This window comes from Phaethon aethereus, assembly GCF_964289735.1.
Source record: "Phaethon aethereus genome assembly, chromosome: Z".
NCBI classification, from domain to species: domain Eukaryota; kingdom Metazoa; phylum Chordata; class Aves; order Phaethontiformes; family Phaethontidae; genus Phaethon; species Phaethon aethereus.
In genome coordinates, this window is record NC_138577.1 from 85,065,488 (window position 1) to 85,084,831 (window position 19,344).

General features: G+C 37.4%; 1 protein-coding gene across 1 annotated transcript in view; it reads left to right on the forward strand.

Annotated features, from left to right (window-relative positions):
* Positions 1–19,344, forward strand: part of RASA1 (RAS p21 protein activator 1) — a gene marked incomplete at both ends in the record, with an annotated part of 64,064 nt that overhangs the window by 3,058 nt on the left and 41,662 nt on the right. The window contains 3 exons of the mRNA XM_082013814.1: positions 13,510–13,659; positions 17,224–17,359; positions 18,234–18,304. Of these exons, the coding sequence (XP_081869940.1) occupies positions 13,510–13,659; positions 17,224–17,359; positions 18,234–18,304 (357 nt within the window). The remainder of the gene's footprint in view (positions 1–13,509; positions 13,660–17,223; positions 17,360–18,233; positions 18,305–19,344) is intronic.

Here is a 19,344-nt window from a genome sequence, read left to right on the forward strand (position 1 = left end):
ATATAAGTCTTCAAGAGCAGTAATTGATCCTGTAATATAAACTTGGATTAAATTTCTCCAGTTGAATGTGGTTACAAATTTGTTTAAATAGGACTACCAGCTCCACCCTTTCCCACTTCCTCCTAATTCATTCAGTTTTTATAGGAGGCATGCAGTGTTGGCTTGATGCATAATTTCACGTTTCTACCAAATTGTTCTGTTTCTTTGTCTCAGTTGCTTACAATATATTATATGTACATCAGAAATTTGAGGGTGCTCTTCACTCCTGACCTCGCTTTATGTGATATAAAGTTACTATTCTCCTGTATAAGAATGAAAAGGCATTATTTCTTCTGTAACAGTAACAACTTACTAGGCTTCTTTGCCTTCCCGTGGACATGCATCGCATTTCAGGATTTAGGGAATCGTTTGCTACTGACTCGAAACAAAATTACTGGGTAAAAGTTGGTGCTGGTGTTTCCAAGTTTGTACTCCAATCTCAGGTTAGACTTTTAAGTATAAATAAAGTTAAGCTTTCTGCATAAACTTAGACACAACTTTATCACTTCTTTATCTTTTAACTTGTTTTGCAAACTAAGAAAAATAAAACCAAAAAAGCCAACCAAATACAAAATCTGAGTTCCCAGTTTGCAAGTGTTAGGCCGTAAAGGTGTTAACAGACCAAATGTTTTTTTTGAAAATGAATATTTTTTTTAAATACCATGTAGTTGACAGTCTGTCTTTCACAGTAACCTGAAGAGATGGGAAATGAAGCAGATGCCAGTTCTGCACTTCCCATCAGGATGCTGTAAATATAGTTTGTTCAGGGTAGTCAGGATGTGTTCCTCTTTGCTAGCAAGCACCTAGTACACTTAATTTCCTCTTCTCTTTGCCGTGTACCTAAACAAAAAAGGGACTATGTCTTCGCTTAGTGTGTTTTCTTTAATTTTCTAGCAGTGGGAGGAGATTGCTAGCATGTAACAGGTTTTCTTTATTCACAAACTCAAAATCCCAGGTAGGGTTGATTTTTGTCTTTGATCCAGAGTGAAACTAACTTAAGGCTTGTCTATTCAGCGTATGTGTGGTTTTTCATTTTACTGGAGCACAGCAGTAGTGTGTTTATATTGTAGCTTAATGCTACGTGGGAGGCACAGGATACTAGGGACTAGAGTGGGCAAACTCGTGTGTTTGTTTTGGTCATTTTTTTCCATGCTGTCTACCCCATTTGCAAAGCTTATTGACAGAGGCTGAAATAGCATAAGGAAATGCCTTTGGACTAATGAATAAATGTGATTTAATTTGGTTGTAAACCAGCGTTTTGTGGAATAGTTCAGTTATTTATGTATTCGATTAAAAATTCTAGTGGACAAAAAACTACTTTAGATCCTAAGTGTTGCATTAAGGTGGCAGAAGCAGTTCCAGAATATTCCAGCAAAACTGACACTTTCATATGGTGTTTTTTTGAGCAGTGGTTATGAGTTTGAAATGGAAATCGGTTGAAATTGAAAGCTATTAACCATACAAAATGAAATAGGTTGTCAAAATACCATCTTGTTAAAACATATCTTAACCAGAGCAGATGTATTCTTACAGTGACCCTTGGTGCCTGTTGAGTCAACAAAATAGTGAGAAAAAGAGCTGAAGATAGACACGGATAGAGTGAGATTAAATAAGCATGGATTGCATAAAAGTAGAATATTTTTCTGCCTTATGGTAGGATGAAGTTTTAGTTTCTTCATGTGAGTGTCAAAGGTGACAAGTCCATAATTCTGCAGCATTTATTTCAGTAACTCATGAAAAGGACTTTTTCTGAATAATGGATGAAGGGCCTTTTCCATACTGATTAATGAATCTGTTGCATTGAAAACAGACAGGAAATAGTACTGTATAAAAAAAAAAATGAAATGTCATGTAACTTCATTTTAGTGTATGAGGTTTCTTTTCTGTTCAGCAGTTGAAGTGGTTAGCAGGTAAAATTTTCCTTTTTAGATAAAGAATGTCTTTATTAATTCCTGTTCTCTACAGAAGGGAAACACCTTATTTTTCTGAAGTTGATGGGTTGTATACTGATTTGGCCACCTACAAAACAGATACGAATATAAATCTGGTTCTTGTTCTGCCTGAATGTGTGATATTAGAAGTACTGTTTTAAATGAATGGTTAAAAGCAGCAGAGCAAAATTGTACCTAACCATACATAGGAAGTGAAGCAGTAAGTAAACTGAGTATGTTAGATGAAGAAAACCAGAAGCAGAACAGCATTTAATGCTGGAAAAAGTTTGAGGAGGATTTTTCAGTAGTCTAGTCAATATTTCTAGTTAACATCAGATCATGTCATTTTGTTTAAACAGTGAATAGAGTCTCTTGACCTGTACTTTATCTAGTTTTTATTTTGTGTCATATATTGACTCCCAGAACTTCAGTGTGGGATGTATGCACTTCATCTACTGGCCTACCTAATACTGTGCCATATTTCTTCACCTTTTCTTGTCTTAATATTTTGTGTCTGGGCAGTGGGGAGGACCACAAATTTTACCAATGGGGGCATGGGTCTTTTTAGTGTAGGACCCCATCTGTTGATTCAGCCATAAATTCTTAGGACTCCCATAGTAGTTTTCCAATTTCTTACATATCATTCTTTCTCTTTTAACAAAACCCAGAAAAGTCTGGTATTTGTCTCACTGGTAGGCACGGTAGGAGGGAGGAGAAGGCATCTTGTTTTAACATTGCCTTTGTGCTGCCTGGAAATATTGCAGTGAAACGATTCAGTGTTTCTCTGTGTCCCTTCGGAGAGTGGTCAATACCAATTAAATGTCACCAGTGCTTGACAGATTTTATATACTTGTGCTGATTTATGTACTTCTATATACTACATGAAGACTGTGGAAGTCTGTAGTATTTTTTATTTTTATGTATAGTATCTGCTCTATCACTCTTGAGCAGAAAAAGGTTTCTGTTCTTACATCAGCCTATCTTTAAATTATGTTTTGTGTAGGAGTAGTCAGCATGGATTTATGAGGGGGAAATCATGCTTATCCAACCTAACAGCCTTCTACAATGAGGTCATTGGCTCGGGAAGAAAGAGGGAGAGTTTTCTTCAACTTTACTAAGGCTTTTGACACCATCTCCCATAGCCTCCTCATAGACAAGCTGGCAGTGTACAGGTTAGATAAATGGTCAGTGAGGTGGATTGAAAACTGATTAAACGGCTGGGCCCAGACCGTGGGGATCAGCAGCACAAAGTCTAGGTGGAGGCAAGTCACTGGTGGTGTTCCCCAGGGTGTAACCAGGGGCCAACGCTGTTTAACATTTTGATTAGTGACCTGGATGCTGGGACAGAGTGCACCCTTAGCAAGTTCGCAGACAATACAAAACTGAGAGGAGTGGCTGAAACGCCAGGTGGGTGTGCTGCCATCCAGAGTGACCTGGACAGGCTGGAGAATTGGGCTGCAAGGGATATCATGAAGTTCAACAAAGGAAATGAAAAGGTCTCGCTCTGGGGAGGAACAACCCCAAGCTGGGGGCTGACCAGCTGAAAAACAGCTCTGCAGAGAAGGATGTGGGTATTGTGGTGGACAGAGCCAGAGATGCACACTCATGGCAAAGGCGGCTAACCGTACTTTGGGCTGCATTGGGAGGAGCATTGCCAGCAGCTTGAGGAAGGCAACCCTTCCTGACTGCGGTGCTGTCACCAGTGCTGGACTCGCCAGTGCAAGAGAGACATGGACTTACTGAAGCGGGCCCAGTGCCGGGCCACCAAGATGATGAAGGGACTGGATCGTCTGTCAGACAAGGAGAGGCTGAGAGAGCTGGGGCTGTTCAGTCTGGAGAAGAGGAGGCTCGGGTGGGTTTTATTCATGTGTGTAAATACCTGATGAGAAGGAATGAAGATTAGGGAGTCACACTATCCTCAGTGGTGCCCAGTGACAGGGCAAGAGGCAATGGAAACATGTTAAAAAACTTGAAATTCCATCTGAATACAAAAAAAAAAATCCTTTTTTTATGGTGGGGGTGGTTAAACAGTGGCAGAGGTTGCCCAGGGAGGTTGTGGAGTCTCCATCGCTGGAGATGTTCATTACCCAACTGAACATGGTCCTGAGCAACCAGCTGTAGCTGACCCTGTGTGAGAGGGGCTGGGGGGGAGGTTGAACTGGACAATCCCCAGCAGTCACTTCCAACTTAAGTGATTCTGTATATGTATAAATATAGTGTTTATGGTTGAGGATCAGTGTTGCAGGACCTATTTGCTGAGAATTGTTACTTAAAGTAGACAGGTATAATATAGAGGCAGTAGCTAATAGGGAATACTTTAAAGGAAAGTGCAAGAAATCCTTAAGTTGGTAAAGAGAATATTTCATTATTTTCTATGCAGGCAGATATCATAATTTCTGCTCTAAAAGCTCGAGAATTCGCCTTTTAAAAAGAAAGTCTTTCTAAGGTAGCTAAAAGTGCTGCTTAAATATTTAATAAATCTGCTTGGAATAGCTACCTTTTCCTTCTAAGGTATGTTTTTATTACAATTATTAATGTATACAAACCAATGTTGCTAAACTAATTTGAAAGCTACAGTGATGTTTCAGGAATGGAGTATCAAGGTTTCCAGGACACTCAGTGTACCCAGTCAGTGTTCTGGTAAGTTAGCAGTCTGGTTCTTGTGACAATCAGGCTCTAAAAAAGTAATTTTTGTCTTCAAATTTTATTATTTTCAGATGCTTCTCAGGCCAACTTCATACCAAATAATTTCTTTAAACTGAAATAGTAATAGTTGCTCATCCTCAAGTGCTAATTGTTGGGGGTTTTTTTGTAAGTATAGAGTTTCTTTAGGGTTGGAGTATATGGAATCATAGAACCATAAAACAGCCCAGGTTGGGAGGGACCTTGAAAGATCATCTGGCCCAACCTTTGTGGGAAAGGGCGTATAGCTGAGATTATCTAGCACCTTGTCCAGTTGCATCTTGAAAATTTCCAGTGCGGTTTTCCTCTCTCCCTGGGGAGGTTTTTCCAGTGAATGATTGTTTGCACTGTAAAAAAATTTTAACTATTGGAGTACTATGATGACATCCCCCTGACCATTCTTCTCTTCTGGGAGAAGAGGCCTAATTCCTCAGTTTTTCCTCTTAAGGCAGGTTCTCCAGCTCTTAGATCATCTTTGTGGCCCTCATTTGGATCCTCTCCAGTCTGTCTGCATATTTTTTGAATTGTGGAGACCAAAACTGGACACACTACTCCATGTGCAGCCTGAGAACTGGGAAGAGTGGGTTGATCACCTCTCTATCTCTGCTAGCAGTGCCCCTGTGGATGCAGCCCAGGATCCGATTTGCCTTCGTTGCCGCAGCAGTGCACTGCTGACTCACCTTCAGCTTGTTGTCCACCAAGACGCCCCAAGGTCCCTCTCAGCAAGGCTGCTCCCCAGCCACACAAATCCCAGCCCGGACTGGGCCCTTTGGTTATTCTGACCCATGCGCAGGTCTTTGCACTTGTCTTTATTAAACTTCATACTGTTGTTACTAGCCCACTCTCCCAGCCTGCCCAAGTCTCTCTGTAAGGTGGCTCTCCCTTTTGACATGTCCACCTCACCACTCAGTTTTGTGTCATCAAGAAATGTGGTGAGGGTGCTTCCAGTCCCATCCAGCTCATTTATGAAGATGTTGAACAGTGTGGGACCCAGCAGTGATCCCTGGGGGACCCCAGTCATTACAGGCAGCCAGCCAGAGTACAAACCACTGATCATCATGCTCTGAACGTGGCCCATAAGCCAATTTCCTACCCATCTTGTAGACCGCTCATCCAGTCTGTATCTTGCTGGTTTGTCCAATTTATGTTAGTGTTGAGATGTTAGCTGTATCTGATTATATTTCAAGAAGTTGAATATGTAACTACATAGGAATATTTAAAACATTACTATTTTCTGTTAAGGATTACTGTTATTGACTCACCAGCCAATAACAGTATGTGATTTTCTTAGTAGCTACTTACAGGTGTTTGGACAAGGGTTTCTTCTAATGCACTTCCCTTTGCAGAGTACACTTCTTCCTTTTCTGGAATAGTTTCCAGAAAACATCTAGGTTTAGCCTACCTTTCATAATCATCTCAGGAATCATATGGTAATTCTGTGTTGATTTGTGTAAGAAGTTTTTCTAAAACTTTGGTCTCTTTTTTTATTGTTATTATTTTACGTCCACCACTTGCTCTGCATAAAATTATGCTTGTGTATGTAAATGTTGACCTGTATGTACGATACACAGAAAAGGATATTCTGTCTGTGGCTTACTCTCATTGGGTTTATATGGTTATTTTATAGGTAAGTTGCATCATCTTTTTCTATATGTAAAATTTAAGAGTAACCACAAATCAATCAATTCCTTTTTTATATTGCCATCTGTTAGTAGCGTAACACTGGAGACGTTACAAGATTCAAGGTTGGATATTTGCTTAATCCAGAAGATTAAGGAATTGCTTGCATTATCTTGTTGAAACCACACCTTTTCCCTAGATTTTTTCCTGCATAGATTTTTGTGCTTTCTGAGCATCTGTGGAGAGATTTTTTTTTTTTTAGTTCTTTCCACTCCTTGGTAATAAAAGGGATGATAGAGGAATGTCTTTATTCCTCCAAAAGCAAAATGTTACCCCGCCTCTGTAGTAATCATCTCGTTTTATATGCAAGTCTAGAAACAGGGATTTTTTTTCTTTTCTTAGTTGTACACACCGTTTTTTTATGTCATGCTGTTGGATTTGTTGTGTATGGATTGTACTCTCTAGGTTATATTCCCCCACTGTTGTTGCTAGTGCATGTGGGAGGTACCGGACATCTTTTAGTTCAGGTGTTGTACCTATCTTTGATTTCCAGTTTATAAACTGTCAGGATTTTCTCGCTATAGAAGCAGTTACCTATCCATGGGTGTGATGCAGCCCTCTAGAGAGGCATTCCAGCTTGTAAGAGGAGGTGAGAGTGGAACACAAAACAAAAACCTTGGTTTTTGGTTACTTTGGTTACTTAACTCTCTTGGTTAGAGAGTGTGAGGTGCGAGGAGGAGGAGGAAGATAAAGGAGCCTCTGGTACATTTAATGAAGTTAATGGCATACAAGACGAACAACGTCTTAGGAATTCCTTCATTATGGCCAAAGAGTATCCGCTGATTTATGTACTAGTATTAACATTGTTTCTGTAGTAGTTACTCTTAGTTCAGAAAAAGGCCTGTTTTTGACCTGAGGGCACAAGTAGGATGCATGTAAAACTGGGAAGTTTCTTGCTAAAAACTTCAGTGAATTCCAGAATTGATTTGCTAAGCTAATCCTTCAGTCACAAGATGCAAGCTGTTTGAAGAGCTATTTTTCAGCCAGGTTAGCTGCTTAGTGGTGCTCTTGCAAAAATGAGATAGGCAGTCTTCACTAAATACCCCAGGTAGGATTAGAAGACATCTTTTGGTTATGTTGGACATTATGCTGTTGTCACATCTCTGTCTCTTTAAAAGCTTATAGCATTGTTTCTTAGAGCAATTTAAACTTTTAGAATCTTTCATTAGTGAAGTTGGTATACTGAGGCATGCCTATGGTAGTGACTTTCCCTGTTAATTGGCTGGTTCTTAGTCTTGAAGTACAGCAGAGTCCAGTTTTCCACATGCTGTTTTTAAGGGGTTTTGGAACAGTCAAATGAGAAAATCAGAATTATTTTTCATTAGGCTTACATGGGTATGCTTACATGCATTGTACCACCTCTTCGAAAAATGCAAAGGGATGCAAAAGAGAGAAAAACCCCTCTCTCCTTTTCCTAGAAGAGCATTTAACGCTCAATTTCATGCATACTGGATGAAGAACACTTAGCTTCAACTCTTGTTTCATTATCTTAAAGGTGCATCCAGTGTGGTAGTTGATACCTATTGGCAGAACTTTTTCTGTCAGGAAGTTCTTTGTGAAGACTTCGTAAAAAATCGGTAACTACTGAACAGTAGCTAAGAAGATGGAAGAAGGACGTGAATTTAGTGAAGTCTGAGTGAAACTTGCCTTAATGTCATCTCTACAAATAATGTGCATAAAGGAAGTAATGCAGCCGTAGAAAACTGACAAAGATGAGGGATAAAAGTGTTAAAAGGCAGAGTCTGGATAAAAATGGTAAAACTAAGAATGCATTTTAGGTTGAGAGAAACTGTAAAACTGAAATTGAACTTGAACAGTGAAGAGGAGCATCAAGTTGTGAGATGGAAAGCTTGAGAGGGGATAGTTGGTGTTAACAGGATAAGAAGAAACAAATAAGAATACAGGATATTTTGTTGTGTGTTTTTTCTCCTCTGTCTTCATAAAACTGTACTCAAGATTTCTGTGCACCACTTGAAACTGAGGGTTTTCCTAGTTCAAGGTAGTCATCTTTGCTCTCTTTTGCTTCTAATGGGAACAGAGCTCACGTAGTCTCAGGAGGTGATAACAAGCATCTGCAATGTGTGAAAGGTACAAAGGCGGTGACAGAACTGATAGGAGGGGAGCTCTGACCATGACTCCTAGAAGTTCTCCATTCTTCTACGGGTTTTGTTGAAGCAGCAAGGTGTGGCTAAGAAGAGCTTTGAGTGAAGTGGATACGGCATTTGATGACTCTCCTGTGCACTAGAAGTTCTTTTTAGGCAGAAACAGAGTGGTCTGCAGCTATTATCAACACCTACATTTGTCCTAAGTAAATGAAAAACACTTTTACTCCCCTTCAGCACTTTCTCCTGCATTCCCTCTGCCCTAACCTACAGTGTTTGTTGCTAAGTAAAAATTGCAGCTTACTGCAACAGCAGAGTCCTTTAGCAGAACAACAAAGCTTCGTAATATTTGCTTTTCCCACATGTAAAAAGGAAATATGTAAATAAAAGGATTTGGCTGAACAATGTGACATGCTTCCACACACAATAGCAGCTACCTCCTTCCAGATGGTAAATTCACCATCTGCTGCCTCTTTGTGAACAGCCTGTGCCTTGCATGGTGTGTCAATGTTGGGGGCCAAAAGTCCTGTTACTGTACCGTGAGCCTGCTAAAGGGATGCAGTGTAGTTGCATTCCTGCTCACAGTAGAAAGTGCTGGCTGGGCCTAATGAGGCTTTTGTGACTGGGTGGCTGGTACCCAGCATCTTCCATGGAGCGGAGGACAATTAAGGAGCTCTTGCTTGCAGGCCAGAGGTAACAGCTCGAACTGCAGTGCAACTCAACTCATTTCATGAGGTTCATGGCCTGGCTGATGGCTGTCAGCCACCTGATGTGGCTGTAGTGTCAGGATCATTCTCCTACAGCTGTATGTTGCTTGTGAGTATGTATAAGCTGTTTGTGATGATGTTGTGTCTGTGTTCTGTCTGCTGCAGTTAAGATTGTGATACATAGGGGACTGTGCTGCATTTGATTTAAACTGGCAGTTGGGAATATTTTCTTGCACAGCTTCTGACTTAATTTGTGAAACATGGAAGCTTGTTATTGGTATTCTCTTAGAAGCAAAATAGGTAACAAGTTTACAAGTTTGTTACAGCATTTAAATGGGTGGTCATGGAAACAACAACCTAAATTGTGATCTGTAGTTGGTAAGACATTTTATAGTTGAATCACTCCATACCATTCTGTTGCAAAGCTACTTGTGTTTTCTCTTTTAATGCATCTCATAATAGGTATTGTATTGTCAGGGCACTAGCTGTGATTCAGAATGTCATTTAATTATGTTTGCTCAAAACGCTGTGAAAATGGTGGATTGTCAGCATTTAAAAACTTGCAAAGTTAATGTTAGAAATACAGAAGTGTTCCTAGGTAGGACTAGGCAAACAAACAGGGGTGACTGACTAGAAATGATAGGCATCCTGTCTTTGGCAGTGATGGAGGATATACATCTAAGTGGTGGTGAGTTCCAGTTCTGAGTGCATTTGATAAGTCATAGCCACAGGGGCAACTATATTTACAAACAGCTAGGCAGGTTTTTTGTATTTGACACCCTCCTACCCAAACATTAATTCCTTTCATAAGACTCTTAGAGCACTGTAGGTAGGACTCCCTTTTATGTCTGTTCAGAAGCTGTATTTGATGTAAATTGAGATCTGGTTAAGCGTGCTTTTAACTGAACATACTAAACTTGAAGCTGTTAAAAAATGCTGAAATTGTTGATCTTGACCAATAAACCTTGAAATGGTGCAGAGCCTCCAAAGAGGGAAAGGTAGTTTCTTGCAATGTATTTTTGCAGAAACGCTGAACTCCAGCTTCATTGAGATACCTGTTTGAGGGTTAAAGCTAGAGGATCTGGGATTTACTTTAGTTCCGAATTTATGATAGCCAGGTCCTATCCTTCAGAGTGTTCTGCACTCTTTTTTTCTCTGATGCAATTACAAGGAGTAGAGCAGGTTCTGTAGTTTAGTCATGTCTGTTGTACTTTCTTTGGATAGCATTGGGTGTTGAATGGATGTTCCTTTATAACTGATGATAATACAGCATAAATGATCCTTAGATTTTTCACTAGTATGAATTTGTGCTCAGTACATTAGCCAATATTCACAGAAAAATTATCTATGGATGTATTTAAAGCAAAAAAAATCCCACCACCTTTTAAAAAAGTATTAAAAACAAGAAAATGCCACTCCTTAACTGAGCACTTGATATCCTCAAACCAAATCAAGTACTGCTATTTTGTAAAACATTCTTTACTATTTACTATAAAATTTCTTGGAAGATACTGATGCGAAGTGCATCTTCATGTAATATTGAAAACAGGTGACAGCTGAAAGAAATACAAGATACTTCTGAAATACTTCTACAATACTTCTGAAAATGAAAGTCTTTCAACACTTTTATGCTGTATATTGCTTGAATAAAGTGGCTCTGTCTAGCAATGCAACTCTGCTCTCTGGCAAAATGCAGTTGTTTCCTAACAAATATTTTACATACCCTAATGGTTTCTTAAAAGCTTGTACTTCAGTGTGTATCCTGTTTTTTAAAGATGTCTGCTATCTACAGAGGCTTCCTGAGGATATCACTTGAGATGTTTTCTGCTACTATTGCTCAATATTGACTGCTTTACTGCCATTTGTGTCTTCCTATCAGTTGGTGGTTAAATTCAGTGTTAATGCTTATTACTGTAGCTAGTGGTATAGAGTAATTTGTGCATTACGCTAATGCATAGTGAGCTGTAAAATACAGTCTATTTTGTGTCAACTGTTAATATTTCAAATATGTCCTCAGTGACACTGAATTTAATTGCATTTAGATATTAACTAGAAATTTTTATTTCAGAAAATAAACCTTTTCTGAAATGGGGGAGCAAATAATTTTTAACCTTGCTTGTACTCTACCTTGTAATAAATGTCTTCTGTTATGCTTGATACAAAACTGTTGAATGGGAAAGAATATATATAGCCTGGTCAGTGTTAGAGGAAGTGATCTCCATTATGTGGTATATACCAGTGTGTATATATATTGCCATCACCAGCAAGGAGGGTGTCCTCTTTGTTCAAAGCTTCTGGTCTTAAAAGTTGAGCACCCAAGTTCATGCTATCATTGTAAGAAATCCCTGTCCCTCACAGAAAAGTTGAATGTTTTGTTTGCAAGTAATCCTGCCTTTTAATTTTCCTAGTATATTTTTAATTTGTAATTTGCATTCTTCATTAACACTCCCACATTCCCCATTTCGAAAGTGTGCCTTTAACTTTGGCATTGTAGCGCAATGTGTCTCTCAATAGAGTTAAAATTATTTTTCTCAAGTGGCTGATAAATAGGAACAAATAAAAGCTTGGAGAACCTATTGTTAGTTTAAAATAGGCTTCATGGAATGTTGGTTTCAAAGAATTTCTTGATCAGGAAGGTTTCTTGGGTCTCCAGGGAGTTTCTTACTTCATGAAAGTCAGTCTATCCAGAATAGCAGAGCCCAGTTTTTGTGACATGTACTGGGAATGAACAGAGTTGGGTTTCAGCCGTGCTGTGCACACTGACAAGCAGAATATTTCATCCTAGGTACTTCAAACTAGACGGTATTGATTTTATTTCATTTCCTGAAGGACCCTCCTGGCAGGGCTAGTGTGATCCACTTTTTCACGGACTGTCTTCAAGAAATAGGCTTCTGTCCAGGAGGCTGCGTTGCTCTGGAATGGGATGAGACATGATCTCGGTAACCTAGCTCAGCCAGCAGCAGCCTCAAGTGCTATATGCCGTACTGACACAGCAGCGCTTTTCTGGTTTAACTTGTTTTGATCAGGATGAGGAAGAGAAGTAAAAGAGAGCTATACTAGCAAGCATACAGCTTTGCCAGGGTAAACAGTATCTATGCTGGTGCTGCTGCTTCTGATATATGTGATGTTTATCAGTTTAGTCTATCTGATTTTCATTCTGATAAAAGCTTTCAAAATTTTTGCTTCCATTTCATAGGGAAAAATGCTTCTGGTCAGATTCTATCAACAGTCCAGCTATTCTTTTTTTTTTTTTTTTTGGAACTGTAATGTGTGCAATTTTTGGTATTCTTACATATATTAGTTCAAAAGGTCATTTACATACTTCTTCCCAAATGTGTTTTTGTGACTCTTGCAAGACAATTGTGAAATATTAGAACAAAAAGGCAGATGGTCTGAAGTGGTAAATGATTTAAATTGCCCAAAACACTGTCTATATGGAAGCTGATGTTTTCTTGAGTGTAGAAATTAAAGGTTCAATTAAGCATAGTTAGTTGATGGATGCAGAGCTGATGAATTATTACAGTATGTAGCTCTGGAACATGCTGTGGCTTTGTGAAGGTGATGTGAACAATGCTTGGCTTTATATTTGAATGGCACTCTCCATTGCTGGTTGGTTTGCTTGGGTTTTTTTTGTTTGTTTGTTTGTTTTAAAGAAAACCCTAATACTTGATCATTTGGAGTAGCACAGAGTTTTCTGACAAAAGCTGTGTAAATAAACTGAGGTGAGGCTAATGAATGCTTGAATGGTAACAGTCTAACCTTTACTTTAGACCGAAGTGTTCCTTTGTCATACTTTGCAGTCTGTGATTTGCCATGCCTCTATACTTGCTTTTAATTGATAGGGTATACACTGTGACTAGGAAAGACTGTTTTGGGGCTGGCTGGTGGTCTGGAGATTGCTGTCACTCCAGTGCAGGCTTTGCCACAGCAGTATCTGTGTTTGTCAGCTGAGAAACAGGTTGTTAGAATTTACTTCTCAATTTACGCTTTTGGAAGATCCAGTCTGAACTGAAGCCTATGTAGGCTTAAAATACAACAGTCTTCCAAGTCAGATCAGTCACCTCTGGTTCTGTTCATTTAAAATAAGCAAATTAGGGAGGAGAGAAAAGCTGATGATATGTATAGAGCCTCCGCCCCTTGGGATGGTTCACTGGGAGAAGCAGGTTATCTGAAAAACTACGTTGTCTTAAAAATATTGTATAATGGAAATAAGTAAACTGTGAGGTTGAACATGTAAAGATGTATTAAGTTTTAAACTAAGGTTTGGAATTACATCAGTTTTGACTTTTGTTAGTTTAATATGTCTATTCAGTGAGAATAAACAAAGAACTTAAGTGGTAAGGACACCCATTGTTACTCTTTTCTCAGGTGGTATCATGGAAAACTTGACAGAACAATTGCAGAAGAACGTCTTCGACAAGCGGGAAAACCTGGAAGTTACCTTATTCGAGAGAGTGATCGGAGACCAGGTTCATTTGTGCTTTCATTCCTTAGTAAAACAAATGTCAATCATTTTAGGTGAGAATTAAGTGTTTTATTTTAAAATACTGTGATCTGTTAATTTTTGGGTTTAGAACACAATAGAGTACAAACAGAAAACAGTTGTATTATAATTATATTTTTTTGACTCTTTATTCTTGTATGGTACAGCTTTTTACTTGTGTTAGTTGTTTTAAAATATGCTGCTTAAAAATTACTGTATAGGCTAAAGAACAAAGATGTGAGGGAAGTAATAATACCTGGACAGAGAACTCTGTCTGAAGCAGTTGTGAATAGACTTAAAGCAACAATGCAGGTTTCATTAGTCAGTCAAGGAGATTGTTTTGAGTTTGTTTTGTAGTAGCTGTTGTAGCTCACAGGACATACTTCAATTGCTAGCACGTTTGGTTCCTTCCTTAATTTTGAGGCACATTCCCCCCCTCCCCCTCCGCCCCAAAATACCACACAAACAAAAAAAATCCCAAGAAGAAACAGAGAGATTATTAAATACATCATCTGAGGGTTTGCTGGAAACAGCTTTCAGTACGTGTTAGAATTAGTTGTTGTACATACAAGTAGCTCTTTATCCAGAGTTGTAACTAGGATTATTTTATGATTGCCAAACTGTGTATGTTAGTAAGCTCATTTATTCTTTTGTGTAAATGAGATGTATTCTGAGTAGAGCTTGAAGGTTAGTCAGCAAGTGGAGTGCTGCAGTGTAACGTTCATCTGTACAAAATAGGAAAGTAAATGTTTCTTCAGCAGTAGAAGAAATTTTTATCAGTTGTCTTGATAGCAACAAACGAATTCAAAGCAAATTCTTCAAGTTCTGAGAGTGGGAATTATCCAGAATACCAACATACAAGCCACTATGTGCATGGTTTAAAAATGTAGGAGTTTTTGGGTGCATCTGCTGTTTGATGAAGTGTGGTTCAGAGGTCCCAATCTACTATTGGCATTAGGGCATAATTCTCTGAAGTGAAGACAATATAGCACACAAATAGTATCTCATTTTTGCATCTTGCCCTCTGAGCTACTAATTTCAGCTTCTCAACTATACTGATACTTCTCTGGGAACTGATTACAGTATAGCAGTAACAGAAGAATAAACTGTGCTAATACTTGCTTTTTAGTGCTGTTTTAGAGTTCTGGATTATTTTTAATAACTTCTCCATTTGAAGCCAATATCACACGATTGACTGTTGGTTCATGCCCACCGTAAAAGTGTTTCTGGCATCTCAGGTAGAAAATAGTCTAATGATTTCAAATTCCCTAAGGAGAGGGCGCTTACAATATTTTCAAACCTTAAAGAATCTTTCATTCAGAGATCCATAAAACACACAGAGATAAATATTGAAAGGGGATTAATTTGTTAGTTAATACTATTCTTCAGAGATTGGACATGTTTTCAGTTTCATTCTTTGACTGCCAAGTGTGTATTTTTGTTTATTACTAGATAGGCAAGTGTTACACTCAAGAACATTGTCAACCTCAAGAATGGCAGCCTTAAAGTAATTTCAAGCAAATATAGGGATGGATCTCCTGTGTCCCACAGAGTAGAAGTGCTGTTTCCACCAAAGCTTGATCTTTGCCAACTGCAGCCTAGCAGGAATGGGTGAAACTTCCATTGCTAAAAAATGTCCCTCGTATTTTGTTTCCTAAAAGTGTTGTTTTTCACATTAAACTTTTCTTAGATTTCTGTGCACCTGAAATACAAACATTTTAAATGAAAGTTTCTTAAACTCTTTTAATTCTGTCGGTACCTCTTGGAAGTTGCATAGAGACATATGTGGTCATGCAGCATATGATTGATTTGTAGCATATGAATCTGTCAAAACTAAATCCTTTTTCACTGAAATGTCACCTTTTTTGATGAGTCAGTGATACAAAATATCTTGAATCTTTTAATCTTGTCCTTCCGAAATTTCTGTAATTACAGAAGTCTTTCTGTATTTGCTAGCTCTGTGTTCTGAAAAAAGGTTTTCTTTAAGCTTGATGAAGTAATAATCTGAAACACTGAGTTTCATTTAGTTTCATTCTCTATTGAATAATTTACCAAGAAATCTTACAGAAAATATGCCAAAAGATGTAGCCTCTGTCCATGAAGTTATATTATTTTCTGACTCCCCTTGCAGTGCTATATGCTTAAAAACTTCAGATTTCATGTCTGAAGATTCATCTTTGTATACATGTTTTGTCACTGGGAGAAGTAATGTAGTTCAAAGAACTGACTGAGAAGGAAGATTTTTGGGCAGGAATGTATCAGAATACTGACCTGCTAATGAAAAAGAATAAAAATGGATGAAACTAATAAATAGTGTACTCGTTTGGAATGAAGGATAAGTTTCTTGGCAATTGAATGTTTGAGTTGGGGTTTTTTTGCCTTTTGTTTCTGAGTTGTTCACAAGCTTTGTAAAGAGGTCAAACATGAAGTAGAACACTGAGCTTTTATTGTTCTTTGTACTGTAATTTATTTTGAAATATCCTTGAGATAATTTGTATCTCTTCTTGAAACCGGAAAAACAATTAGCATGAGCTTTCATATTTTAATTTTTTTCTTGACAGCAAAATTTGCTTAGCTTGGTAATAATTTGTTGCTCAATTTCTTACATTTTTGTGACCTGCTACTCAGGACTCCTGTCTGATCTCTGTGTTGTTGGAAGAATTCAGGTCTGCTTGATGCCATCAATTTACATAGTGGGATCATTTCTTTGGATTGTCTGGCCAAAATTACTAACGTTGTTTCAGATTAAGTACTTCTTCACTTTTGCAAATGACTCTTAATTGTAACAGGAATGTTTCTAATACTGTTAACTCTTTTACCTAAATAAATAATTACTGACTGCTTTTAGAATTTGTGTTGACTAGCAATGTGAACAGACATGGTACTTCCCATTTTTGATACGATAATGCATTAATGAATCTCTTTATTCTTTATAGCTTGTGTTTTTCTGAAAGTAAAACAAACAGTTTTGTAAGAATGCTTTGTTTTGTTAAGCTATTGAAATGGTTTTGTAAGCTTTTTTCCCATTAGGTAGCAAATTTTTAAATTGACTGTAAGGAGATATTTTGATTATTCCAAAGTAATTTCCTAACTTTTAATACAGATGCTAAACTGACTGATTTTTGAAGGTGTTTGTTTTCTGCATTGTATAATCAAGTGCAGGTATTTGTTGTTAAAATATTTTAATATTTTGTCAAATTTATATAAGCCTGTCATAAAAGGTGCATGTTCTGTATGATGGAAGTAATAATGTTGTTGTGTCTACTAGTGCTCTATTTCAGTTTCCCAGGATACTCGCAATTACATTTTTTTGTTTAATTTCAGTTAGTTCCGACAGATGTACTGCCGTTTTTTTGTGAATCAGCACTTCCTTTAGAGTCTTAAAATACTGGTGTATTATGCGATAGATAGATGGAATTTTTGTGAAATATTAATTAGCTAATGTTTACTTACATGTTTATAGACAGCTTGTAATACTGCATTTTGCTGAATGTATACACCGCTTTAAAAATTAAATGTTATCCTAATTTCTGTTTTCTTAAAAAAAAAAAATTGGTAGCAAAAAATTTTCTTATGTCAAGCTGCTTTTTTATTAACAGGATTATTGCCATGTGTGGAGACTATTACATTGGTGGACGTCGTTTTGCTTCACTCTCAGACCTAATCGGTTACTACAGTCATGTGTCCTGTTTGCTGAAAGGGGAAAAACTCTTATTTCCAGTAGCACCTCCAGAGGCAAGTAGTAAATTTTTAATAGTAAAAGTTCTAAGTGTCATTTACTTAAATATTAGTATCCTTAATTGCCATGCATAATTTTCTTTGGAAAAAGCATTGTAGAAAGTTTCCTGTATTTCTGCATAGGCTCAGCATATGTTGAAGTATAAAGAATGTAAAAATGCATTCTTACTGATACAAAGTAATGACTTAAAAAAAAAACCACTGCTATTAAATGAAAATGTACAATGAGAAAACTAGATGGCAGGTGCTGCAAATAAATGCAGTGTTATTACTACATTTGGAGATATCTCCAAATGTAGTAACAACATTATAGGTAAACAGAGATAAAAATGTGCAGTTCTTGGCTAGTAGAGAGCATCACTGTAATGTAACCTCTGCTGTTTTGTTGTATTTTGGGTATCTAATTGATTTCAAAATACACATCCTGGACATAACAAAGTTTCTGAAAATGGGGCTTCTTTCACATGCCCATCCTTAAAACACTAGAAGTAATTAAAATGAAACAAAATACTGCATAGTGCCCCATGCCCCCACCCCACCCCCACCCCCAAAAACCTTGAAGATGCTTCTGAATGTTAAACTTCTGGAAATTTCCACTTTAAGCAGAATAAAGTTTATCTTACTGGAAATTTATTTTGAAGATGATAAACATACTTTATCTGTCATGCTACCAAACAAAATGAGTGCTGTCATAGCTGTCATTTATACTTTTCTCTCTCTCAGTGGTTTTGAGCTTTGAAAATTTAAAACAAGGGGGATATAAGTGACTGTTACCAGTCATTTGCCTCAGAATAGCATAACACTAGCAAGAAGGATTCTACACTAGAAAGAGGGAAAGGTATTATCTTTGCTCTCTTCTCTTAAATTGTAGCCTGTGGAGGACAGAAGGAGAGTTCGAGCAATTCTACCTTACACCAAAGTGCCAGAAACTGATGAAATAAGGTATGTTTTAATAATAGCATTTGTGAAATTCTCAAGAGTATTTATAAATAGTAATAACTTAAGTGTGTGTTCATATGCAAATACTGTCCACTTGCATTTTAGACTTAACATAGTTACGTTAAAGGATGTTTTTTGGAAATACTAATGGGACTTTTTATTTTTGGTATATTTGTAATAATCGTAAGGGAAGTTACATTAGGTTTATAGAAGTAAAATTAGTGATGTTACAGTTTTGAAGTACATTTTATAAAGCCCTACATTTTTTTCCAAGAGGGTAAATTTGTGTATGGAAGAATTGTGTGCAGAAATGCCTTGTGTGAGTGTGTGAAATAAATGAGCTAGGCTTTTTTTCCTGAACTGCCTGCAGAACTAACTAATAGCAGATAAATAGTTCAATTTATCTGACCACTGTCAGCAATTCTGACCACTAGAAAGAGAATGTGAACTTTAACTACTCATAGATGTAAGAATAGAGTACTTAGCACATTCTTTGAAATAAGAAAAAAGCAGTAATGTTAAAAAAGCTTTGCCTTTAAGAACATTAAAGTATTCATTTTCTTAACTGTGTTTAAAACTAGTCACCAGGTTTCTTCTAAGTTCTGTTTAGTTCTATATCTATAAAATGGATCAAGAATAATTCTCCCTTCCCTTCTCATCCTTTTGAAAAGAGTCTGTATTAAACAAATGGTACTTTTAAATGTGTAATCTCCCATAATTTTAAGATCTTTAAAAATTACTGAATTGCAGGCCTATTTCTCATATTCTCATGCTTTTCTGTTAACTGTTACTCCTTTCTAACGTTGGTACTTCTAATGCTTAGGGATTGTCTGTACTCCCTGCATTGTCATGAGAGGGTATGTGGAAAGAAAACAAAACAAATAGTCCCATATCCAATAGAAGATCCAATAACCAGCATGTGCTGGTTACTTGGAATTGATACTGCTTTCTTGACATGTCAGAATTATTTGTCTTCAGATGGAGAAGTGGAGGGATTTTAAATAGGTTTGTAGTGATTTCTAATCTGTGTAATGAGACAGTCT